The sequence below is a fragment of the Anastrepha obliqua genome, chromosome 3, assembly GCF_027943255.1.
Source record: "Anastrepha obliqua isolate idAnaObli1 chromosome 3, idAnaObli1_1.0, whole genome shotgun sequence".
In the NCBI taxonomy this organism is placed as follows: Eukaryota; Metazoa; Arthropoda; class Insecta; order Diptera; family Tephritidae; genus Anastrepha; species Anastrepha obliqua.
In genome coordinates this window covers 121,724,144-121,750,824 of record NC_072894.1, presented here as the reverse complement: position 1 = coordinate 121,750,824, position 26,681 = coordinate 121,724,144, and the positions used below count along the sequence as shown (strand labels likewise).

The 26,681-nt window shown below is 37.4% G+C and overlaps 1 protein-coding gene across 1 annotated transcript in view; it reads right to left on the bottom strand.

Annotated features, from left to right (window-relative positions):
- Window positions 1-1,491: 1,491 nt before the first annotated feature.
- Window positions 1,492-26,681, bottom strand: part of LOC129241456 (mitogen-activated protein kinase kinase kinase 13) — a 46,679-nt gene continuing 21,489 nt past the window's right edge. Inside the window, exons 2-7 of the mRNA XM_054877784.1 lie at window positions 11,596-12,048; window positions 9,055-9,246; window positions 8,331-8,984; window positions 8,096-8,258; window positions 2,632-3,617; window positions 1,492-2,476 (exon numbers count right to left, since the gene is read on the bottom strand). Of these exons, the coding sequence (XP_054733759.1) occupies window positions 1,969-2,476; window positions 2,632-3,617; window positions 8,096-8,258; window positions 8,331-8,984; window positions 9,055-9,246; window positions 11,596-12,048 (2,956 nt within the window). The 3' untranslated portion in view covers window positions 1,492-1,968. The remainder of the gene's footprint in view (window positions 2,477-2,631; window positions 3,618-8,095; window positions 8,259-8,330; window positions 8,985-9,054; window positions 9,247-11,595; window positions 12,049-26,681) is intronic.

Genomic DNA, 26,681 nt, shown 5'->3' with positions numbered 1-26,681 from the left:
ACAAAAATTGCTAAAGTTAATGGTGTTTCTTCGGCAGTCACATCCTTAACGCCGATGGTAAGTTTAGATTAACTAACAATTTTTCCGTTATATGGGAACACTCATACGTTCCATTCAAACTTTGTCGTAGAAGACATGCAAAATTGGCAACCAACTCTCTTAAAAAAATTAATATACAGGGTGGCTGATGAAAGCCGCTACCAAAAAAAAAATTGAATAACTTTTTTTCTTTTTAAGTTATCTGTTCCATTTTTGTTTTAATTTGCAGATTGATCTTTAAAATTTATTAAAATGGATAACTGGGACACGCAAACAAGAATTTGGATAGATCGCCGCTATCACGCACTGGAGTCCGTAGTTTTGGTACAGAGAGAGTACAGGCGGATGTTTGGCGGCGATCCCCCGAGCAGATGAACCATAATGAGACTGGTGAATAATTTTGCTGAGCAAGGAACAGTCGCAAGAAGGCCTTATCATCGAAACCCACCAGTTCGGACGGAGGAAACGATCGCTGCTGTAGCTGCAGCTATACAAAGCAATCCAAGGGTTTCAACAAGAAGCTTATCTGCTCAACTTGGTATCAGCCGACAGTCTTTGCAAACAATAATGCACAAAGATTTAGACTTATTTCCCTACAAAATTCAAATGGTTAACAAACTGAATGCAGCAGACTTGCCGATTCGCTTGGAATTTTGCCAGAAGATCCTGCAAATGGTGGAAGAAGACCAAAACATGTTAAACTGCCTTTTCATGTCTGATGAGGCCCATTTCGATCTAAACGGCAATGTGAACAAACAAAATTGTCGAATATGGAGTACTTCTAACCCACAGATACTCCACGAGACGGAATGGCATCCTCTTCGCGTGACAGTGTGGTGTGCGGTTTCTTCACGCTGTATTGTCGGGCCTTATTTTTTTGAAGAAAATGGTCACACCGTTACGGTTACTGGAGACCGTTATTTGAAAATGCTGAAAGAATTTTTCTATCCAGAACTACGCCGAAAGAGAATTCCTTTCAACTCTGTGTGGTTTCAACAAGATGGGGCAACGTCTCACATAGCCCAGACTGTTATGACAGAGTTGCGACGAAAATTTCCCAATAAACTGATTTCAAGAAACTCCGAATTTTGTTGGCACCCCAGGTCGCCTGACCTTACTGCACCTGACTTTTTCTTGTGGGGTTTATGTAAACAAGAAGTTTATAAAACGAAGCCAACAAATTTGGATGAACTAAAACAATCCATTCGGGCAACAATTGCGGCTATTCCTGTCGCAACTCTCAAAGCAGCAATGAACAACTTTTTACTAAGATGCCGCACTTGTGTCAACGGGCATGGGGGTCATTTAAATTCAATTATTTTTAAAACTAGTTAAGCTACATTTAATAAAATTTAATGACCTTCAACTTGAAAAAAAAAATAAATGAATTCCATACACTAAAAAAAAAGTTATTAGAGTTTCTTAATGTAGCAAAATTCATCAGCCACCCTGTATTTCGGAATCTTACTGCAAGTCATACAACATTTAAATAATGTAACCCTTTATAAGTACGTGTGTATGTGACGTGCACAATTTGTTTCATTTTTAACATTTACATAAATATGAAGTAATGAGTACTAATTTAATGTAATCCTGTGTGTATGTATGTATGCATTCATGTATGACTAATTACTATGACAAGATGTCTGACTTGTTGTACACTTATCGTATCGATTACTTAAGTAATAAATTGGTAGATTTAATATTAAATACAGGGCATTAAATTTTGTGAGATACTTGAACTAAAGCAAATTTGTTTGCGTTTATAATTTTTCTCTTATTCTTTTACGAACTATGTATATATATATAATTTTTGTTTTTAAGTAGTTGGAACTATAGCCTCATGCAAATACCTATGCATCATGGTACGAGTATGTTAAAGGCATAGTCCCTGAGCCTGCCTTGTACGTGACTTCATGGTACATTAGCTTACACCATATCCACAGCACCGTCCGCCTCATACGTGGGTATGGAAATTACATCACTGCGTTTGCGCAAAATGGGCAGCGCATTGCTTGGCGCTGTAAGTGTCACACTTATTGCTCGTGTTGTTGGTGCATTTGCATATTTTTGTTGATGTTGTCGTTGTTCACGTCTTTGTCGTTGTGTTGCTGCTGTTGTTGTTGGGCGACGTTCATGCTGCGTTTTCACGTCATCGCCATCGTCACTGCTGCTGCTAGACGAGACCTCTTCCTCGGTGTCCGTTGTAGCGGTTGTGGCGACGCACTTCTGTGTGGCTTTCATTTGTTTGAGTACTTCATCAGGATTACTTTCGAGCGTTGAATGCTGGCTGGATGGTGAGTGGCTATACTCGGAGGTATTTTCCTCATCCGAAACGACAGTCACGTTTCGTTTGTGGATGGGAATTTTGGGAATGATAGGTATTTTATAGCAACGTCGCGCACGCATGCCACGGCCTATGGGAAGGCGTCCAATGCTGCGAATAATGGAGAAAGGAGACTATTTCATTAGTAATTCTTTTCAAAAATCGCGCTGATTTTACGACTGCTTTAAAATATTTTTGAATACATCTAAATTTGTCGGGTATTCTAAGATTCTGTTTGAGCTATTATGAATTTTAATTTCACTTACCTTCTCCGTCGTAGGCCGTAATTGTAATCTGTATCCTCGCCCTCCTCATCCGACCAACTATCATCGAAGAGATCTTCCTTAGACTCGCCATTTGCATTGCTGGGCGCCTGCGCATGCGCTTCGGCAGGCACCGACCTCTCTAAACTGTGTTGATGTTTTCGTCGTACACTACTCGTTCGCGGTGTCATACGTTCCGTCGAGCTGTGCCGATTCAAATCTTGCGTTGTCGTGCCAATGCTTTCGCTCACATTCTCATTGCCATTGTCAGCTTGTAAACGGGTTGTCGCTACCTCACCATGATTACTTAGCGTTGTTGTGGTTTGTATACTCAGTCGATTCTCATTGATAAACTTGATCACTTTTTCGCCAAGTCGATCGAGGTGTTCATTGGAACTGCAGTAATCGGGTATGTCAAGCCTTTCGTTGCTGTTGATCACATCGTCGAGCAATTGGTCAGGACTAGAGCATGCATCTTGGAAAGTCACATCTGAAGGTGTCATGGAGTTACCATTTAGACTAGTAGGCGTCGTCGCCGCTTCTACTGGCACATCGGTCTGTGGTTGTTGCTCCTTTAGGTGCTGTGATGGTTGTTGTGCACGTTGCATAGCAGTTTGTGGCTCCGCTGGCTGGCGCTGATTAATGCGATCCATTGCATACAAAACCTCGTAGGAGGGCAGCTCGGTGTCGGGCGCAAGAGTCATTGAGATATCGCGCATTGCAAAGCACGCACTTGGACTAATGTCCGTCTCACTAATATCCATGGCATCTGTCTGAGTTTCGGTGTCCACTAGCTTTACGTTCTTACGATTGTCGGGCTCGCTCTGGTAGCGTCGGTCCCGACTTGGACTATATTTGGGTGCAGTTGCAAAACTACCCGAACCAACTCGTCGGTGTCTGCTCTTCTTCGCCTTCTGCGTGGAAACGCAGTATGACTTGGTCTGATTTAAGCTAATCACCTGCGCATACAGCATGGCTTTAAGAGGACTCTGTGATTGGGAAAATATGCATATAGGTCAAAATATATCAAAAAATTGAGTTTATGTTGTAAAGCTGTAGTAAAAGGGATTATTAAGCATTTATTGTGACAGGATTTACCTATCGAAGATCCTACAACAAGAACTCTTAAGCTGGTAAAATCCAAATCAAGTTGATATTTATAAAGTTAGAACGAGCTATCGTAGGGATGGGCACAGTTTTATTCTAGATTTTGCAGCAGTCTTACTATAATTGAATGGCCTACAAAACTCCATACCTCGAATCGTTCTAAAAAATCTGGCTAAAAGATTTAAAATTTTGATGAAAATTTACTGATTTTTTTTTTTTTTTAATTTTGAGTTATATACTTTTTGTTGTAGTATAGACAATATTTTTGTAAAAAGATAAGAAAAAAATAGGTAAATAAATGAAAAATAAATAAATAGTCAAAACTTTACAACACGCTGCGCTGCTATTATTGTGAACACAGGTGTATGTGCTGCAAAAGGAGAGATCTCACCCGACATAAACTTCTTCATTTCAACCAATTCATGTATCCAATACCACTCTTCGTTTGACCCGATCTTGCCAAAACTGCATATTTCCTAGATGCACTTTGAGAAGATTTTCATGGCAATGTAAAGATGACAGCCTTATTGGCTTTAACAGAGCTCAAATAGAACCTGGTGATCGAGCTTGCTGAAGGATACGAGATTATACGAGTACGCTCGCTCCTATTAATCAAATCAACTTGATGCGAATGGAAAATTTTTCTTTGAGTTTTTGAAAGTTTCGTCAATTTTGCACTTCTGTTGCTCTGGATCTGTTACACTCTTAAAAATACGGCGAGATTTGGGCGACAAGATCGATACCCCAAAGGCAAATGGTAGTTTTGTAGTCAATAATACCCTCGAGTCAATGGAAATTTGCACTTAGTAGGCGGCACTTGTAAAACGCAACATGGATTCATAAGAAATTTTGGCACAATATAAAATAGAATTTGAGGGATCATACTTCCCTTAAATGAAGACAATATCGTAAAAATATTAAATAATACAGGGGGGCTGATGAAAGCCGCTACCAAAAAAATTTAGAATAACTTTTTTTCTTTTTAAGTTATCTGTTCCATTTTTGTTTTAATTTGCAGATTGATCTTTAAAATTTATTAAAATGGATAACTGGGACACGCAAACAAGAATTTGGATAGTCCGCCGCTATCACGCACTGGAGTCCGTAGTTTTGGTACAGAGAGAGTACAGGCGGATGTTTGGCGGCGATCCCCCGAGCAGATGGACCATAATGAGACTGGTGAATAATTTTGCTGAGCAAGGAACAGTCGCAAGAAGGCCTTATCATCGAAACCCACCAGTTCGGACGGAGGAAACGATCGCTGCTGTAGCTGCAGCTATACAAAGCAATCCAAGGGTTTCAACAAGAAGCTTATCTGCTCAACTTGGTGTCAGCCGACAGTCTTTGCAAACAATAATGCACAAAGATTTAGACTTATTTCCCTACAAAATTCAAATGGTTAACAAACTGAATGCAGCAGACTTGCCGATTCGTTTGGAATTTTGCCAGAAGATCCTGCAAATGGTGGAAGAAGGCCAAAACATGTTAAACTGCCTTTTCATGTCTGATGAGGCCCATTTCGATTTAAACGGCAATGTGAACAAACAAAATTGTCGAATATGGAGTACTTCTAACCCACAGATACTCCACGAGACGGAATTGCATCCTCTTCGCGTGACAGTGTGGTGTGCGGTTTCTTCACGCTGTATTGTCGGGCCTTATTTTTTTGAAGAAAATGGTCACACCGTTACGGTTACTAGAGACCGTTATTTGAAAATGCTGAAAGAATTTTTCTATCCAGAACTACGCCGAAAGAGAATTCCTTTCAACTCTGTGTGGTTTCAACAAGATGGGGCAACGTCTCACATAGCCCAGACTGTTATGACAGAGTTGCGACGAAAATTTCCCAATAAACTGATTTCAAGAAACTCCGAATTTCGTTGGCCCCCCAGGTCGCCTGACCTTACTGCACCTGACTTTTTCTTGTGGGGTTTGTAAACAAGAAGTTTATAAAACAAAGCCAACAAATTTGGATGAACTAAAACAATCCATTCGGGCAACAATTGCGGCTATTCCTGTCGCAACTCTCAAAGCAACAATGAACAACTTTTTACTAAGATGCCGCACTTGCGTCAACGAGCATGGGGGGCATTTAAATTCAATTATTTTTAAAACTAGTTAAGTTACATTTAATAAAATTTAATGACCTTCAACTTGAAAAAAAAAATAAATGAATTCCATACACTAAAAAAAAAGTTATTTGAGTTTCTTAATGTAGCAAAATTCATCAGCCACCCTGTATATAATATTTCAATTGTCTCCAGAGATTTTATGAGCTAAAGAGGGCAATTCAACTCAACTCAAGATTTTGTTGGACAATGATAATTTCCCAAATTACACACTTCACTACAGACAGCCCGACTCTATTTTGTTTGGATATCAATTTTATAATTATTGGGTTCTTGGCCGAGCTCCACCTTTTACTACAGTTTTAAGCCGACTCCGAACGGCAGATATTTTTATGAGGAGCTTTTTCATGGCACAAATACACTCGGAGACCATTGCCTGCTGAGGGGCGACCGCTTTCTATCATTTTGATTTTTCATGCACGAAGACTCGAACCTGGGCACTCCCAACCCATTCGGCTACGGCGGACAAAAAAAAATTATAATATTACTCTAACATAAAATATTAAATTTATGACCCAACCGCTAAAGATTGGAGGAATATTGATTCCGTTGTACAGGTCAGCGGGCGGTGTATTCGGTACATCATAATTTAGTCGGAATACCGTAACATACGAGGTGTGTTCAAAAAGTATCGCGATTTTTGTGTTTTTTTTCAAAAATTATTTATTTATTCTTTAATATCTATTTTGTCCCCTTCAAAGTAATCCCCGTGAGATATTATGCACTTGTGCCAACGTTTTTTCCAATCTTCGAAGCATTTCAAAAAATCATTTTCTTATCTTGTTCAGCTCCTCCTTCGATGCCTTCTTTATCTCGTCAACCGTAGTGTAGCGTCCTCCTTTCATGGGCCTCTTCAGTTTCGGGAACAAGAAATAAGAAAAAGTCACAGGGGGCCAGACCTGGGGAATACAGTGACTGTGGCATCATTAGTGTGCTGTTTTTGGCCAAAAAGTGGCGCACAAGCAATGATGTGTGAGCAGGGGCGTTATCGTGATGCAAGAACCAATTTTTATTCTTCCACAAATCCGGGCGTTTCTGGCGGATTGCTACGCGCAAATTGCGCATAACTTGCAGGTATATTCCTTATTGACCGTTTCACCCTGTGGCAAGAACTCATGATGCACAACGCCCCTGCAATCGAAGAAAACGGTAAGCAAAACTTTTACATCCGACCGAACTTGGCGCGCTTTTTTCGGTCTTGGTTCGTGCGGCAGTGTCCATTGAGATGATTGAGCTTCTGTTTCCACGTCATAACCATAAACCCACGATTTGTCACCAGTTATTACCCTCAGGAGCAAATTTGGGTCGTCGCGGACAGAGTCCAAAATCTCATTAGCAATGTTCATGCGATGTTGCTTTTGGTCGAAATTGAGCAGTTTTGGTACGAATTTTGCAGCGACCCGTTTCATGCCCAAATCATTCAAAAAAATTCGAATAGAACGAGCCAATCGATATGTTTAGGTCCTCAGCAACTTCTCTAACGGTGATTCGACGATTGGACAATACCATTTTCTTCACTTCATCAATTTTTTCGTCTGTTGTTGAAGTGCTCGGGCGTCCGGCACGCTTTTCGTCGTTCACATCTTCTCGGCCTTCTGAGAACATATTGTACCACCGATAAACGTTGCTTTGGTCCAAAGTAGCGTCTCCGTATGACACAGTCAACATTCGGAATACATCCGCGCACTTAATTTCGTTTTTCAACACACCTCGTATCTCAGGCCGTGCTTATAGCTATTTTAAAAGCCGTTCAGTGTGTGACAGCGGCCGTGAAACACAGCAGATCAATCACAGAAATTACTGAAGCTTTTCGATCGCATATTGTCTGTTTTCAGTCAATAGCGACATAAAGGGAAGCTACATGGCAGTTACACCAGGTATCCTCATAAAAAAATTATTCTTAAAATGTGTAAACTGCTTAATAGACAGAACACTTGCCTTACACGCTGTCAGATAGTGAGTCCTTCTCTAGAAATAGACGGGATCTGGAGGAGGAGCATACCATACATTACCTCATCTGTCAAGCGAAGTGCTCAAACTTCTTAAGGAACTTACGGATATTGAATCCATTAAAATTATTCCTGAGTACGAAACCCACACGTATCACAAAGAGCCTGTTCGACCGAACAATATGACCTAACCTAACACAAATTTCATCTAGAATGTCACTACGAGGGTCGATGTTTTGGGAACCAGCATTTTGAAATGCCGATATAAATGTCATAATTTACCTCTGGCGTTGTCTCAGGATCAGGCGTCGATGACTGTTGTTGTTGTTGAGCATTTCCTGGTGTTGTCATGGGTGGATTAAGTCGTCTACGATAATTCTGTATTTTTCGCAGTGTGCTGCCCAAGCGTCTTGTTGGTTTGTAACCTGGCAGTTGTTTTTCACGCCTTAAAATATGAAATTAAAAATTTTTAAATTATCAATTACATTTCTCTTAAAAACCTATTTGTGAAACCTACATTGCAATTTCCTTTTCTTTTTCCTGTAGTTGTGTCATGCATTCACTTAATTCTAAATACAGTCGATTTGTCTTCTCCAGCTTATCTTCATAGACCAGTCGTATATCTTGCGCATGCTGCCACTCGGCCGTGCGCCGTCTAATCAAATCCTGTTCGTATTTATGTATGCTCGTGCCATTTTGTGTAATTTCTTTAAGATGCGATCGCACTTCCTCCTTCCAAGACTGTTGCGCTTCGAAGTATACCTTGTCGCTTTTACGCAATAGCTCCGGGCCAGCGATTTCCAAATGCGATAATATTTGCCCAAATGAGGGACGGTTGCGGGGTTTGGTATGCCAACATAAATTCACCAATAACTTGAAACCCTCTGGGCAACTGGACGGTATCGGTAGTTTCAATGAGTTATTGCCCACACCCCAAATGATGGCTGATGAGTCAACGTCTTTGTAGGGTATCTCGCATGTTAGCATCTCCCAGAGCACTATGCCGTATGACCAAATGTCGACCTTCTCCGAGCACGGCTCGTTTCGTATCACCTCAGGTGCCATCCAAGCCACTGTGCCGGCGAAGCTCATTTTCGTGCTAATCTCATTCCATTCTTTGCTTGTACCAAAGTCACTGATCTTCACTATCTCGTGTTGGCCGATCAGAATACTAACGAGGAAAACGTCATTTAAACAATAAAAATATAGGTATTCCACTATTTTCAAACGCTTCTACTCACTTAGGACTTTTCAAGTCACGATGTATGATTTTATGCGAGTGCAAATATTGCATGCCGTGTGCGATTTGCTTCGACCATGACACTAGGCGAGATGGCAGCATCACTTTCTCCTCCTTCAGAATATTTTGCAATGGACCATAGGGGCAAAACTCCATGATTATGCAATATACAGGTGGTTGTGTGCAAACACCCCTGCAAATATTTATAAATGTAAGGAAGTAAAATGAAAAGAAGTGCTAAATTCGGTTCAGAACGAACTTTTAATACCCGTGCACATTTTAGTATTTAGAATTAAGTTTGGCCAAGTGGCTAGTGCGCGCGAGTAGAAAAAGCGAAACATTTAAGGGGTTAGGGGTAGTCAGAATTTTCAAAAAATCGATTTTTTTTTTTTTGCATTTTCTTAAAGTATAATGTTTTAAAAATATTGTGTAAAAATTTGAAGTGAATCCGACAAATACTTTTCAAGTTATTCAACAATTAACAAAGGGCGCTCGGCCGCTCCGGAGCCGATAGCAAAACTTTAAATGCGTTTTTCTCAAAACTATGTTTTTCAAACTGGTGAACACTGTAACTTAAAAACCGCTACGTAGATTTCAATAAAATTTATACAGCTTTTGAAAAACATAAAAAACTTGTGCCTGATCGAAGGATTTTTTTTTTTCAAAAATTTCGATTTTTTTTTAACAATTAACTGTTGGTTTTTTTTTCTAAAATCTGGAAAAAATTTTCTGAGGCCGCCATTTTGTTCATTTTGAAAAAAAAAAAGCTTCGATCAGGCACAAGATTATCTATTAATAAAACTAATTTTTCTTGTCCGATTGGTTTTAGATGAATCTGCAAGGACTTGTGATGTTCACCGCAAGGGACTTCTGGAGAAACGGGCTTCACACAAACAGCGATAACTTTTGCAATTATTAATTTTTTTTTTTGAAATTTTGGTGAAGTCAAGTTAAAACATGATGTTTTTATGCTATGTTTTTATTTTTGTTAAATAAATTAATTAAGTAGCAAAAAAAAATTCGTGAAAATCATCATTTTTTCGGGCCTCTGACTACCCCTAACCCCTTAAGGGGGTCTTCTGGTCTCGAGGCCCTGAAATGAAGGGTTTTTTTGGGGATTGATTGTGACAAATCCTGTGAATATTTAAAAAAAAATTTTTTTTTATTTTAAAGGTACATGTCTTGGCTTTTAAAAAATGGTTTTGACTTTGAAAAAAATTAACACCCGCGACCTTGAAATGGCGCTGAAGACGTCCACCTCCAAACGAAACAGGTCTCCATTTTGGTCACGGTTTTTCCACCTGGGTAATCAGAAAGCAAAAATTAGATATGCGTTGTCTTCAGAGTTGCCCTGGTTAAGTTTTCCCGTGACAGATTTTTTTTTTTAAATTTTTTTCAAAAGTTATGCAACAATTTGCAAAAAAAATTTTTTTTTGCTCATTTTTTGAACTTTAAAAGGTTATAAAAATGGAATGAAAAAAAATTTCAAAAATCGTACACGGGGAAACTTAGCGGTAAGTTTTCCGAACCTTTTAAGACCAAAACCATTGAAATCGGAGTATAACTACTATGAAAAGTGTGACCAAAATGCTTAAAAAACACAAAAAGATAAAGTTTATGATAAAACGGCCGGAGGAGGGTACACTTCGGTGCCCAGAAAAATGTGAAAAAATGCGATTTTCAAACAATCCTTTCTGTGGCGTATTCTCGCATACACATACAACAAAATTATGCAAAAAAAAAAAAATCGATTTTTTTTTTCGCTGGAGACCAGAAGACCCCCTTAAGGGGGGAAGCTGGTCTAGAATTTTGAAAAAATCGAAAAAAATTTTTTTGTCTTAAAAGGTGCTTTAGGGTCTTAGAAATAATATACCAAATGAGGGATGCCAGCAAAAATGTCTAAATGCCCAAATTTTTCATTCGACGACAGTGCCTCGCAGGTATGCCCCGAACGCTATTTACAACTTTAAACGCGTTTTTCTCGAAATCACTTTTTTTAAACTGGCCGAAGACATAACTCGAACAAATCTTTACCGATTCTTACGAAATTTTGACAATACATTCGAAATACCTTTCTCCGGAGACGTACGTAGGATTTTTTATTTATATTACATAGTTTTTTTTTTAATCAACAATTTTATGTCGTTCTTTATAGTGAAAATTGTAACTTTTTGTTCAAACGTGCACCATTTCGCGAAAAAACAAAATATCGAAAAAATCCTACGTACGTCTCTTTCTGTTGTTATATAGAAACTAAAAAAATTTTATTTTTTGATCCAGGACAAAAATTAAGGAGTTTACGTCTTCGGCAATGGACCCACTAGAAAAAGAGGCGCCTTAGGAGAACTGCTGGACAGCGGCCATTTTGAAATTAATTCAGACGAAAAATTTTGTATTTGTACCATGAAAGCTATATTATTAAACCTATTTCACAGATTTTCGATTGATTCCTTTGTTGAGTCAAAATAAATTCATAAAATATGCCCATTTTTTGCGCTCTAGACCAGCTTCCCCCCTTAAAAACTATCCTTTGGATACTCACTTGAACTTAATTATATTTTGGTGATCCAACTTTCTTAAATGCTTAATATCTGTTTCCTTCAGTTCTTTCACTTTCTTCACTGCCACAATTTCGTTATTCAGTTTGCCACTGAAAACGGCACCTTGTGCACCGCTACCCAGCCACTCCAAGCCTGTGATGCATTCAAATGGTATCTCCCATGCGTAATCTTTTGGATCTTTGATCTCGATAACGCCAGTCTTGGTCATAAAGGAGAGTATCGGTTTCATACAACCCAGCAGGCTTGTCATCACACCGATTCCCTTGTCGCGGTAGCCATGCGTGGGGGTCCATCGATGTTGGCAGGTATTGTCCGAACTGCTGTCTGTGATGTTGTTATTCGCTTGCGGTCGTTGAAAGTCGATGTCTGTTGTGAATGAGAGATTTCCCGCACCTAATTTCATTTGTTCCAATCCATCTTGAATGCAGGCCATGCTGGAATAGGTAATAGAAATAGTTGTATTAATATTTGTATACTCGTATAGTTTCATATGTGTAGGATAAATGCATGCACTGTAGAGAAAACTGCGTACTGAGATATTACAAGACATTTCATAATTAAAAAACAAAAATGATGCATCCACTGTTACCAAATTCCATACATCGAATTATTGGTTATATGAATGGTGGGACTAATATTCGTATAAATATTGCTACTGAAATCGATATATAATATGATAATTGTATGGAATTAAATAAGAATAATTTTAAAACTATTGCAGAAATTCTAACAGGGCATTGTAGATTGAATTACACAGGCCTGCGAAATTTAACTTTTTTCAGTTTCTAGAATGGCTGTACTTGTTTCTTGTAGTTTTTTATGCGCTGAAAACGAATCTGACCTTCAAAATGCTCCACCACGTCAGGATTTTTGGTAAATGAAGCCTAAAAGGTCAAAAAATGGCCATTTTAGACATTTTTGATAAATTTTTTTGGGATAGAAAATTTTTTTTTTCAATTTTCGACGAAAAGGTCGCATAGTACAACTCTTTAGCTTTAAAACCCATTTTTTTAAATTATTGTACGATTTTTTTAAAAAAAGTTATGACATTTTGAAATTAACAGTTTCAGTTACGCCAATAGACGTTATACCCAACGTATACGTCCCAAACATCAGCGTAAACATAGTTTACCATAACTCTACAATATAAAATAGGACGAATTCAGGAAGCAGGGAAATATTCCAAATCCCTAAAGTGGGAATAATAGCTCTTTCAGGTCACAGTGCTAAATCTCCTCATAATAATGAGAATAATAGTGCTGGAGGTGGCATAGCAAAGGGGGAACAATAGCGAAGGTTTTGCTATCGCTTAGTGGTTAAGACAGAAAAAGGATCTTCGACTTTTATTAGCCAATTTCTTAATCTTTTTTTATTAAAAAATTTGCCCTCTAAGACCACAAATACATTTTTCGGAACAATTCTAATGGTTTTGATCTATGTTTCCGCAATAGCGTGCTCAACATTGAGTTTAACTGATTGCATACCTGCAGCATAGCAAAGTGTCTACGGCTCTCCATTGCCGTAGACATGCAAAATTGCAAACAAGTCCACACATAATACTAATACAAGAGCCATGGGTATGTTATATCACCAGCGTACATATCTGTGGTCTAGGTGCTATGTCGTGCAGACGAATCCTTGATTGCGGAGGGAGTGTGAGACCGCGGGCATGTATAAGTATTATCATGCCAAGGTTGGTGGAACACACGATGTTAAAAGAGTTATGCTCTACATATATCGTTGTTGCAAAGATCAAGTACTAGAAGAGTGGGAATAGTGTCGAAACTATCGTCTCTTTACCTTACGACTTTTTACTACCTTAGTCTTGCTCACGAGAAAACGAGAATTGGCTGAGCTTAGTCTTCCAGCACTGAAAGGTGTAACACTCAGTCTTACTGACGAAATTACACATATAGGAGTAATCTGGGATAAGAAACTGACTTGGAAGACACATGTTTCGCTGAGGGTGGATCGCGTGTAAAGATTTTTCAACAATGCCGTAGAGCCTTTGATAAAAGCTGAGTTCTGAAACCTGCTGTGGCCTTAGGACATACACAGCACTTATCTGTCCAATCATCAGTTATGCCTCCGTGGATTGGTGGCGACGGACCATGGTTAAGTTCACACTTCAGGAACTATACAAACAGCAAAAAAATATGAAATAGAAATCACTAAGATGATATCTGAGCAGTATCCGTAATTTTTTTTTTGTTTTTTACAAACATTTAACTATATATCGCACCCTAAATACAAAAGCGTCATAACTCAAAATTTTCCACACTCGAGCTTGACTTGTTTACAGTAGCACAGAAAACAAACTATGTGACATATCACGCTGAAATTTGCCATGTAAGCTTATAACAATCCTACCAAAAAACAAAAAAAATTATTTTTGCCATATGTCATCCGCGGACCGTTTTATTGATAACGTCTCGTTCATATTTCAGCAGAAGTACATTTTGAGTTGTGACCCTTTTGTATTTAGGGTGCGATATAGGTATACAATGTTTGTTGACACTACAAGTAGTTTAAGGGAAACTAACAAGCAGTATGATTTTAACAATTTTGTAGGGTTTTTATGAAGAGAATTTTAAATCTCTTCTTTACATTAACTACCGATAAGATCATATGGTTTTTTCGCTGGAGTCGTCGGGTTAGGCCTGCGGTGTTGAGAAGTTTGCTGGCTTCCTCGTTAATGTGCCTCTGGAGCCTGATAGAGTGGGCTTCTGCTTGTATTTTAATAACTTCAGCAACCGTAGGAATGCAGAAGTCACGATGAATATCTGCATTGAGAACGTACCAAGGTGCGTTGACAATATTTTTGATAATTTTATTTTGAAATCGTTGGATTATGTTAATATTATTTTGACTGGCACAGCCCCAAATTTGAGCGCCATTAGACCACACGGGTTTGATAATTTGATTGTATACCATTATTTTGTTATAGATATATGGAGAGTTTTGAATTCCGTCCAATGAGTCAGTTCATTTTTAATATTTTCAAATTAAGTTCGCTTCGTTTTATTTTTATATGCTCCTTCCAACGTAGCTTAGCATCGAGGGTTATACCAAGATATTTGGCAGTATTTGCGTATGGGATTGGAGCGCCTAGTAGCATTATTGGGTGATGGTTTACTTTTTTATTGGTAAAGATCACATGAATTGATTTGTTACTATTTAATTTTATTCGCCAAATTTTCGTCCATTTTTCTACTGCGTCTATAGCGATTTGAAGTTTAGTTGCAGCTACTTCGGCGGTTTTTCCAGTTGCGAGGATTGCTGCGTCGTCAGCAAAGTTGGCGATCATAGTGCTTGGAGGTATTGGTATATCTTTTGTATATATAAGGTAAAGAAGGGGTCCAAGGATACTTCCTTGCGGCACGCCAACGTTTATTTTCTGCAATTTGGAATACTAATTCCCTTGTTTTACGCGAAAATACCGTTCAGTTATATACGATTTTATAAATGCACTGTATTGAAGTGGCAGGCATGAGTTCAATTTGTTGATAAGGCCTTCATGCCAAACCTTGTCAAATGCTTGCGCGACGTCCTGGAAGACTGCTGAGCATATGTTTTCTCTTCGAACGATTTTTCTATTTCAGCTGTAACTCTGTGCACCTGATCTATGGTGGAGTGTTTACAGCGGAATCCAAACTGGTGTGAAGGTATCAGATTGCGAAATTCAATTATTAGTTTTAAGCGATTTAGAATGAGCTTTTCTAGTAGTTTTGAAATTTGTGGCAACAAGGAGATTGGGCGATGTGAAGAAACAATATGTGGATCCTTTCCTGGTTTGGCAATCATAATCATCTCTGCAACTTTCCACAGGCTTGGAACATACTGGAGTCGGATCGACGAATTGAATAGATTGACTAATTTTACTAGAATTTTGTTGGGTAGTTGCTTTAATACTTCCGCTGTGATTAAATCAAATCCAGGTGCCTTTTTGTCTTTTAGTTGCTTGATTTCTCTTTTCAGTTCGCTCACAGTTATATGTGGGATTAGAGTTGTTTCTTGATCTAAGGAGGGATATAAGTCATCGGATTGGCTCTCGTTCGGTTGAAAGGTGTTGGATAGATGATTTGCAAGTGTTATAGCTTTATCTCTATCACTTCTCATCCAGGTGTCATTTGCATTTTTTACTGGCGGAACGTGACAGTTTAGTCTTTTTAAATATTTTGTGCATTTCCAAAGAGAGTAGTCATTTCTTTTATCAGCTGTCAACTCAGATAAATATCGACTCATTGACTCATTTTTTAAATTATTTATTTCTCGTCTTAGTTCCTGAGAAGCTTTGTTAAGAGTGGCCTTAGCTCCAGGGAATCGTGTGTGTTGCCATTTTCGCCGGAGTTGTCTTTTCCTTGCTATGAGTTGCTTTATTTCTTTGGGATAGTAGGATCCGAATACTTTCATTTTTAAAAAAGGTGTGCTACTCCACGCTGCTTGTTGGATATATTGGGTAAACTTGAAAACTTCTACTTCTAGTTGTTCCTCTGTTGCGATCGAGGAATTATTGCATGCATTGCCTTGGATGACTTTTTTAAAGAGTTTCCAATTTGTGTGTTTATTGTATAGAGTTGGTGGTTGGTCTTTTTCGACAATTGCTTCGCTGATTGTTAGATATATTGGGAATGATCTGAGTTAAGATCAGTTCGCTCAGTGATGTGAACATAGTTGTGTGATATTTTTTTTACTATGAAAAAGTCGATCAAGTCTGGGGTTTTGTTGATATCTGTTGGCCAGTAAGTTGGTTTAGCTGTTGATAGAAACTCACAGTCCGTTTCTTGTGCTGCTTTATATAATTCCCGTCCTTTTGTCGTAGTTAAGCGCGACCCCCAGATGGTATTTTTCGCGTTGAAGTCTCCACCCATTATAAACTTAAATTTATGCATATTTATAAGAATGAAATAAGTTTTGAAAACAGATGGTACTTAAACGATGGTAATAATTATAATTACGCTATGGGAGGAATGACAACTGTTTTCCAATTAGAAGTAGTAGAATGGATAATTGAGAGGATGTGGAGCGAGAAACAGGTTATTTAGTGACAGTCAAGCTGCACTGAAGGCCCTTAAAACTTGTTTAGGAATGTAAAAAGAAGCTTGATTCTGTTGCAAGAGGGAAAAAGCTCGTACTCGTACTTATCTGCCCAACTGTTACTTCTTTCCTTTCCTCCTTGACTATCTACCCTTTTACTTTCTTGACCTTTGAATGCAATGGGCTTTTTAGCCCGAGTGTTTTAGGAGTTACCCTTGCTTCTTGGCTCGCCTTTTTCAAATATCATTTCAAGTGATTGCATATCTCCTAGACCTCTAACGAATCGTCGGACTCCCTATGCTCCAATTAGGAGCTAGAAGACCTTATATACATATATCAGAGGAGGCTGTGATAATGAGTAAATATGTAGGAGATCCAAACAAATATCAGAGGAGACTGTGATAATGAGTAAATATGTAGGAGACCCAAACAAAATATTTTACAGTGTCAGGCTAGTTTTTTAATAGCCGAACCTCATAGCCAAAATTCTATACTTGCAAAGGACAGATGGTTAATAAAGACAATTATTTGGTCACGGTAAGATATACCCGATATCCGTAAGAAATATAAATTGTGAATTGTGAACGAGTTTGAGAGGTTGGGCTACTGTGAAAAAAAGCGGAAAAAATAAGCTTTTTTATTTCAGCGGCACAATTAAGTAAATCAAAAAGCGTCCTTATTACGGCGGCTCGATTTAAAAATCGCTCATTGCTCTGTGAAAATCGTATTCTAGGGATCAAAATAAGAAACTTTGCCGAAGGAACCATACCTCTAAAACGAATTCTGATGTCCCCCAATTTGGGTCGAACGAAAAATCCCACTTTGACCCATTTAGAGTGCTCGACTCGAGTCCAAATGTATGAGCGACCCCCACTAACTTTGGACGGCCGATCCACCCATGCCAGTGGCACACCCCCTGGAACTCCCTTGGGGGGTTACCCATACAATCATTTCAAAATATCACCATTTTTGGCCTTTACTTGAGAAAAGAAACTAAAAAGTTCGACCCAAATTGGGGGACATCAGAATTCGTTTTAGAGGTATGGTTCCTTCGGCAAATTTTCTTATTTTGATCCGGAGTTGCGGAGAAATATGTACTAGACTGTTTATTAAGTTTTGTGGTTCCATAAGAAAAACACAATTTTATGGTTTAAAAAAAACTTTATTATTCAGTATTGTCTCCCTGAACATCAATACACTTGCAAATCAAGTAAATCGGTTATGATTTGTTCGAATTTTGTGTCCGACCGACTTGAAAATGTTTTTTCGAGAAAAATGCTTTTAAAGTTTTTTATACTAAAATTCAAATTCCGGAGTTGCGGAGAAATATGTACTAGACTGTTCATTAAGTTTTGTGGTTCCATAAGAAAAACACAATTTTATGGTTTAAAAAACACTTTATTATTCAGTATTGTCTCCCTGAACATCAATACACTTGCAAATCAAGTAAATCGGTTATGATTTGTTCGAATTTTGTGTCCGACCGACTTGAAAATGTATTTTCGAGAAAAATGCTTTTAAAGTTTTTTATACTAAAATTCAAATTCCGGAGTTGCGGAGAAATATGTATGTACTAGACTGTTCATTAAGTTTTGTGGTTCCATAAAAAAAACACAATTTTATGGTTTGAAAAACACTTTATTATTCAGTATTGTCTCCCTGAACATCAATACACTTGTTCCAACGAGACTCCAATTTAAGAACTCCATCCCTGAAGCGAAAATCTGGAAGGGCGGCAAAATATGCTTTCGCAGCTGTTATGACAGTTATTGGCGTACATAAACCAAAATCTAAAAAGGCTGTATTTACCTGGAGAAAATCTGACTATTGATGAAGACCTTATACCTTTTCAAACAATATCTACCCAACAAACCTGATAAATATGGTATAACAATTTAGTGGATCTGCGACAGTAAAACTAGCTACCTTCTATATGGCATACCATATCTTGGAAAAGAAGGACAAAACAGAGCTGAAAACTTAGCATATAAAATATTCAACTGATTATGTGAACCTTACTTCCGAAGTAACAGAAATACTACTTTTGATAATATTTTATTAGTCTAGAAGTTGCAAAATCTTTCACACAAAATGGACTCACAGTTGTTGATCATTGAGGAAAAAAAAACTTTTATGCCAACAAATTTTGAACCCAACAGAAATCGTTGCATCGAATCTGAAGTTTTTGGTTTTATACAATAAAAATATGACATTGGTTTCGTATGTACCGAAAAAAATCGTGCAGTAATTTTCTGGTGTACTATGGCGCATAAAAGAAACAAATGTGAGCAATAAAAATAAATCTGCAGTAAATTGGTACTATAATTACAATAAGGGAATACGAGTACACCCTCGAATAGATGGTTCATGAATATTCAGTTTGGCGAAAAACAAATAGATGGCCGATTGAGTTTTACAAAATATTGTTGATGTTGTTGGCATTGCATCGCTAATTTTATTGAAAAATGTAAATACTAAATAGAACCAACGGGAAAAATTCACAAAGTAAACTTTTTCTACGAGAAATTGTAACCGAAGTGATTACATCTCATGTACGGAAACCAAATAAGACAGGACAAGCCGCGATATAAAATTTAGTAGGATCAAATCAAGAAGCTGCTCAATCATCTGAAGCTGTAGCAAAAAGAAAGAAACGTCACATTTGTAGTTGGAATATATCCAGATCATGCAAGTGTTGAGATAAATGCAACCGAAATGTGTGCGGTGAACATTCTGAAATACAAATTATCTATAATATCTGTAAGCAAAAAAAGAACTAAATACAAGGGGTGCCTTTTATATTTCGGGATTAGAGAACAAAAACAAATTTTAATCATAGAAAATCACTTTATTGTTTTTCAAAATATTCTCCATGAAGATCTATACACTTTTGCATGCGTTTGAACCAGGCCCGTGCGCAGAAAATTTCCGAGTTTAACTCAAGTTACGTAATCAATGAAAAAAGAAAAAAAAAATTTTTAGAGTACAGAAATTTTATTGTCAAAAGTAATAATTAACTACATTTAGGTATGTAATAAATCAACTCTTCGAGGTACTGAAAAAAACTCTTTCAAAATTATTTGCGGATCGATTTTGACATCGCGATGTACATTGAGTGAGGCTAAGCCGTTCAGGCGATCTTCAGACATTGTTGATCTCAAATACGTTTTCAGTCGTCGCAAAGTTGAGAAGGATCGTTCATTCGTCGCTGTTGTCACAGGCAAAACTGCCATCACGCGTAGCATCTGGTTAACATTTGGAAACGCATCTTCATTACAAATATCGAGTGCTTCAAGTGAGTTTTTTATTTCCTTTCCCGCAATTAGCTTCCGCCAGAGTTGTACTTCGTTCACCCAGATTTCACGGGAATCGTCGTGCAAAATTGAACAGTATGGTTGAAATAGTTGAGCGCAGGACTCTTCCTCGAAAATTTGCATTTTGTTGGGAAAAAGGCAAGCGAAATTTGATAAAATATTGCGGTGATTTAAGAATCGAGATTGCAATTGTACCAGAAACGAATCAATATACGGTATGTAGATTGTTATGCGGAAATAATCTTCAGCTGAATCAGTTTGTACGTTGGAACGTTGGGTCTGTTTCGACGCAATCCTTGGCTTTCGCAATTCAATTTCATATTGTTCGCTAATTTTGCTCACGCTTTTGAAAATTTGTTTAAACTCACCCTCAGCGTTTTCTCTTCTTTCCATCAAAATTTGTTTCGCTGCATCAGCCAATTTGATAGCCTCTCCCAGATCTTGATTTTTTCCTTGAAGTACTCGCCTCAGGGACAATGTGAGAGAATGCACCGAGCTCAAAATATGCGTGGATATCTGGAAATTTGCGGTTTTTGACGAATCGGTTAAATACGCATTGCGGGAACAACAACAAACAGAAAGGAGTATTTACATATGTATTAAATAAGTATATCTACTATGTAGTCATTACAAGCTTTCAATTCGGTTTTGCTTGGAAGTGCTTCGTACGCGAACAACTTTTCTTGAATTTGGCTCATCTTGAAACACCCATACAGTCGACTGCTGTTTACTTTCGGGCTCATACGCGTAAATCTATGAATCATAACCTTTCACGATGCCACAGACGTGTTTAGAAGCCCCGCGATCGTATTTTTTGAGCATTTCCTTCGACCAATCGACACGAGCCTTTTTTTGAGCGATTGACAAATTGTGTGGGATCCAACGCGAACAAATTTTTTTGACAGTCAAATGTTTATGCAATATTGAATGTATGCTGGTCCCACTAATGGCTAAGATTGTCTCAATCTCACGATAGGTTACATGACGATCTTGCAATATCAGTTCGCGCACAGCATCAATGGTTTTCGGAACAACAATTGATTTTGGACGACCTTCACGAAATTCGTCTTGGAGTGAACTACGACCACGATTGAATTCACCATACCATCGATAAACACTGGTCCTTGATGGAGCTTCATCGCCAAAAAATGAATTAAGTTCATCCATGCAATGTTGCTGAGTTAATCCACGTCGAAAGTTGTAAAAAATAATCGCACGAAAATGTTCACGATTTAATTCCATTTTTGGACCGAGATGAATCTTTTAAGTTACTGTAAACAACACAAATAACGCTGGTATTTCAAAACGTTCTGAGTACGTAAAAGCCAAAAAATGTCAAACTTTGCGATACAGCTGTCAGTTGCCAGATTGCAACACCAGGGTTGCCAAATCCCGACACATAAAAGGTACCCCTCGTACACGTTAAATATAAAAAAAAACATGTAATGGAAGTTTAATATTAAACGATAAGTACTTCTGTTGCATTCAAATTTTCATTCATTTGGCCCTGTTAGTCGGACACTACTAGTCAGGTACGTTACCAAAGCATTGTGGATAGTTAAGGGTTAAGTAATTTGAAGGCGACAAAAATCCGAGCTCAAGTTAGATTGAATACTTCTTCCCTGCTGGCTGTTCTGCGCAAGCAAACTAGCATTCATAGATATGTACAATATATTCATACTCTAAGCCCTAATATCGAATTTTTAGTCAAAAATGTATTTATGTACATGTGTATGCACCAAAACTAAAGCCTACTTAATATTTGTGTAATTCGTCTACCGATAAGTGCGCAATTGCTGAAAAAATAGTCCTCTGGGGAACCACCAAAAGCTATGGAGAGAAGAGTAAAAGCAGAGTGGGTATGGAATATAATATACATAAGTAAATAATAAATGATAAGGAAAAAAGAAAAAATTGCCCTCGCTTCATTTAATTCTTTTATTTCTGATCACATTGACATTTAATGAGGGCGTACTTTAGTAAAAAATATACTTTTAATAAAATAGCGATAGCAAGTGTTCTCCGAAAAAATATGTTTGTTTGTACTCGTGAATGTTAAGCCCTGGATATATATATAGAATATTAAAATTTATTAATATCTAATATGTAGATATGTACCTTTTTGTAACGTTTGTGTTTCTTTTTTGCTTCATACAACTCTCCAATGAGATAAAACATTTGAATTTGTGGTAGTTTGTATGCGAGTCAGCTTCCCAAAAAACTCAAAAAGTTTTTGGAGAGCTATATTACATTTCGATATAATTTATTAAATAAATACTGAGATCAGTTTTAATTTAATTACAACTATATTTAGTGCGGCACAAGAAGTCTTAAACGAGATTTCACTTGATTGATATTGCGTCTGGTTGCTTTCGATGTCGTCAAAAGAAGAGAATGAGGTGAAAATAAGGTCAGAGAAAAAAATGCTATCATTCGCTGCACTCGAAAAAAGGTTGATAGAGCGTGCAATTCTGATTGGCAGCATACACATAAATACTGACAATGAGGGCAGTAACGTTGCTAGAGTCCAATAAATTCCTACGATTCATTCGTTTGTGCGAAAATTTCACAGCTTCGGGAAAATTTGCAAACGAAATGTTTTTATGAGGAGCTTTTTCATGGTTGAAATACACTTGGAGGTTGCCATTGCCTGGCGAAGTGCGATCGCTATGATAAAAAAAAGAGGTTATCTGTAAAGTCGGTTTACTGACGATAGTTTAAGGTGACAACGTCATAAGAAAATACTGATGTAAAGGTTGCAATTTTCAAAACAAAATTTAAATTTTATTTGTTTGATAGATATTTTTTATGGATATACAGGAGGAGGTAAATGGAATTACATTGGAATAGGTCAAGTTACATTTACACAAACGTGAAAAATGACGAAACATTTATCAAATTCATGAAAGATATGTTCAATTTCGATTGTGCATCAGACGTTAATAAGTCAACAACACTAAGAGGCAACATCATCGATTTGCCTTTTTCAAGACACTTTACACTCGAAACACTCCCTTACATTTCCTACTTTTCCTATCATCGTCCTATTCTCAACAGAGAAATGGTTCATTACCATGCACACAGGAAGAAGGCATATGCAAATACAAGTATGTGAATTTATATATGTACATATGCGCATATACATACATATATACGCTCACTTAAATAGGAGAGAGCAAGATGTCGAACGTTGCCTTTCGTTTGCTTTGTCGTTCGTTCCGCGCTTTTGCTTGCAGTTCATTCAAGGTAACGGCAATGAGCAAGGTAACGACACATTTTTTCGTGCGTGCAGCCGGCTAAATCGAATTATAAGACGTTATCACGTCAAAACTTTTTCTATCATTTGTTGTTTAATGCACGGAGATCTGAACCTGCGCACTTCGGAATGGTTGTCTCGCATCAACCCACTCCGCTACGGCGTCTGAATAGAGCCCTTTGCTGCCACGAAAGCATCGAAAGAGCCCAGTTTTAAATAGCTGACATTTAGCCACGCAAGCAACAAGAATTCATTTATTTCTGTAACAGCATCTGCAGCATCTTTTGATCACAGAAACGTGTTTAGTGTTCTCAGGAGCAATTTGAAATTTCCAAAAAAGAAAAAAAAAAATACAAAAAAACACCGTTTAAGTAAATTATAGTTTTACTAGCCCAATATTTGTTTTCTTCTTTATTTGCAAATTCTTTTAGAGAGGTGGAAAGTAAATAAATTGAAAGAAATTTCTTGAAGTACTTTGTTTTTCATAGCTTAAGACTTTTTCGTGAAATAATTTTTTAAAATATAATTTTAACTAATTTTTAAGTAAACTAATAAAACGGAATGATACTTTTAGAATACTTTACTTATACTTAAGGTACTACATATATAGGAAAACATTCGAAACACTAATTTTTCTTAGCAATCTTCGGTGAAGATTTTAACAAAGATGCCCATGATTTTATAAATAAAAGTAAATAATATAAGTATATATAAATATAAGAAAGGTAACAAAATTGCTGATGAACTGTCTAGGACGGGGTCGGCAGTAGATTTGCACGCTCCAGAACCATACTGCGCATGTGTCAGCTGGGCAGAAGCTAAGTGTAGAGTAAATACTATAGTGGGAGAATATTCAAAGAATTACCCATTGAGAAGTCGTATAAGAACTCCGTCAAGACAAAAGGCTTATAAGACATTTTACAAACACGCTTAAAGTAGGCATCGGGAAAATAGTAGGTTTTCTAACAGGTCACTATTATTTAATATCATCTCTCAAAAATTCAGATTTGGAATGAGACAGAGTGTAGACACTGTCTGAAGGATGGTGAAACCACAGAGCAGGTCTTGTGCAACAGTATTGCCTTGGCAAAGATAAGACTGAACATCTTCCATCGAGATCAAATAGATCCGAATGAAATTAGAAATACTCCCGTTGCAGATATTTAAAAATTTCAACTCAAGGCGGAACATTTACTGAAAGAATTTGGCTCTCAACAAACAGAGAACATCTACTTAGGTTAAATAGAACCTGGTGTAATACATTTAATGGTGGTAGTGCCTTGTAGGACTTGTTTTAACTACTTCTACACAATTAAGAAAAACATTTTTCTAATAGCGGTCGCCCCTCGGCAAGCAATGGCAAGCCTCCGAGTGTATTTCTGCCATGAAAAAGCTTCTCATAAAAATATCTGCCGTTCGGAGTCGGCTTGAAACTGTAGGTCCCTCCATTTGTGGAACAACATCAAGACGCACACCACAATTAGGAGGAGGAGCTCGGCCAAACACCCAAAAAGGGTGTACGTATATATATATATATATACATATATATACATATTACATATATATATACAACATGTAGTAGGATGCAAGAGATCTTTTATGTCGAAGTGTTGGCCATTGGGCACACTACAGATAAAAAAAAAATTTTATTTTATTTTTTTTTGGGGTTTTCTGAAATGGGATAAATATAGATATATGTTGTCAAAGCTTTTGTGAAACGTATCGAAAGTTGCAGAAATTACATGAATTACATACTCAATTACATGTATTAGGGCGGGTCGATTTAAAAATCGCTCATTGCTCTGTGAAAATCGTATTCTAGGGATCAAAATAAGAAACTTTCCCGAAGGAACTATACCTAAAAAATGAATTCTGATGTCCCCCAATTTGGGTCGAACGAAAAATCCCACTTTGACCCATTTAGAGTGCTCCAATCGAGTCCAAATGTATGACCCACCCCCACTAACTTTGGACGGCCGATCCACCCATGCCAGTGGCACACCCCCTGGAACTCCCCTGGGGGGTTCCCCATACAATCATTTCAAAATATCACCATTTTTGGCCTTTATTAATTTTTTCCTTAATTGGGGGACATAAGAATTCGTTTTAGAGGTATGGTACCCTCGGCAAAGTTTCTTATTTTGATCCCTAGAATATGATTTTCACAGAGCAATGGGCGATTTTTTTGTCTCCCCACAAATCGACCCGGCCTAACATGTATGTGTGACCAAAACAGTCGATCGATAAAAATAATTTGAGCTATGACAATTGCGTTCCAGAAACGTAGATGCAACTGTCTTGGGAACGCTCACTTTGCATATTTGTGTCACCGCATTGCTGCTTTCGCTAGAGTATAAAATTCCAAAATACAGCAGTAGCATTACATTGTATTTGCATTCGACCAACTGAGAATTCTGTTATTATATTTTAAATAAATTTATATGTAACAATTGTTCCATTTTTTTTGAATTTATTGAAATTGAAATTTGTAGAGAAGACTAGTATAGAAATTAGAAATTAGAATAGCCACATCTATAGGGAAGTCTATGGTATGCTACGATCATAATGGACTACTCAGCATTTTACCCCAGTGAAAAATCGACTGCTTTTAGCAAAAACGTTCTTAATACCAACGTTGCTTTATGGTTGCGAACTGTATGCCGATTGTGATAGTCTATGTCGTAGTAAGCTTAATATCTTTTACAACAATATTTTTATTTATTTTTGTTTAACAATATTGCTAAATACGAGTATTGTATAAAACGCCACGAGCAGCAGTTCGCTTTTTCTAAACTAATATTCTCTATACGGTTTGCGAAAGATAAAATATTTAACACTTCTCCACAAAGTCATTACTCCTCTGGAGCCCAAATACCTTATGGACCGATTTTAATTTGCAAAACCGACTCGATCTCTTAACTTACTTAGTATGAAATATAGTTGCCTAGTATCAGAACATCAGTTGTTGTTGTTGTAGCAGCATAAACCTTCCCCATACATATGTATATGGGAAATGCTGCTGAAGTGACAGTCCTTGGCCGGATATAAATCCGGGTCGTTTCGATAACATAGAACCGACTGTCGTGGGAACGATCATAACGTCAGTCCTTTGCCCTTGCTGTCTTTGGGAACCTACTAACACTGAAAATCAAAATTATCAGAAGTACACCGCGCTTTAGAAGTGAACTGATACATTACTTTGTTGCCAATAGTTGCTAATATGTACGTCTATCTTTCTTTTTAACTTTTCTCTTCTCTTCTATTTCTATACTTTCATAACTTTAACATTCTTTATATTTCATATTTTATATCCTACTAAGTCCCTCTGCTAACTCCATAAACATTACCTTTATGTGAACTTACACTATGTTATTATTAAGAATAGTAGCCATAAGTTCGCACACTGTAAAATAACTTTTTGGTTGTGTGTTTGGTAAACAAATAAAAAAAATATGAAAGA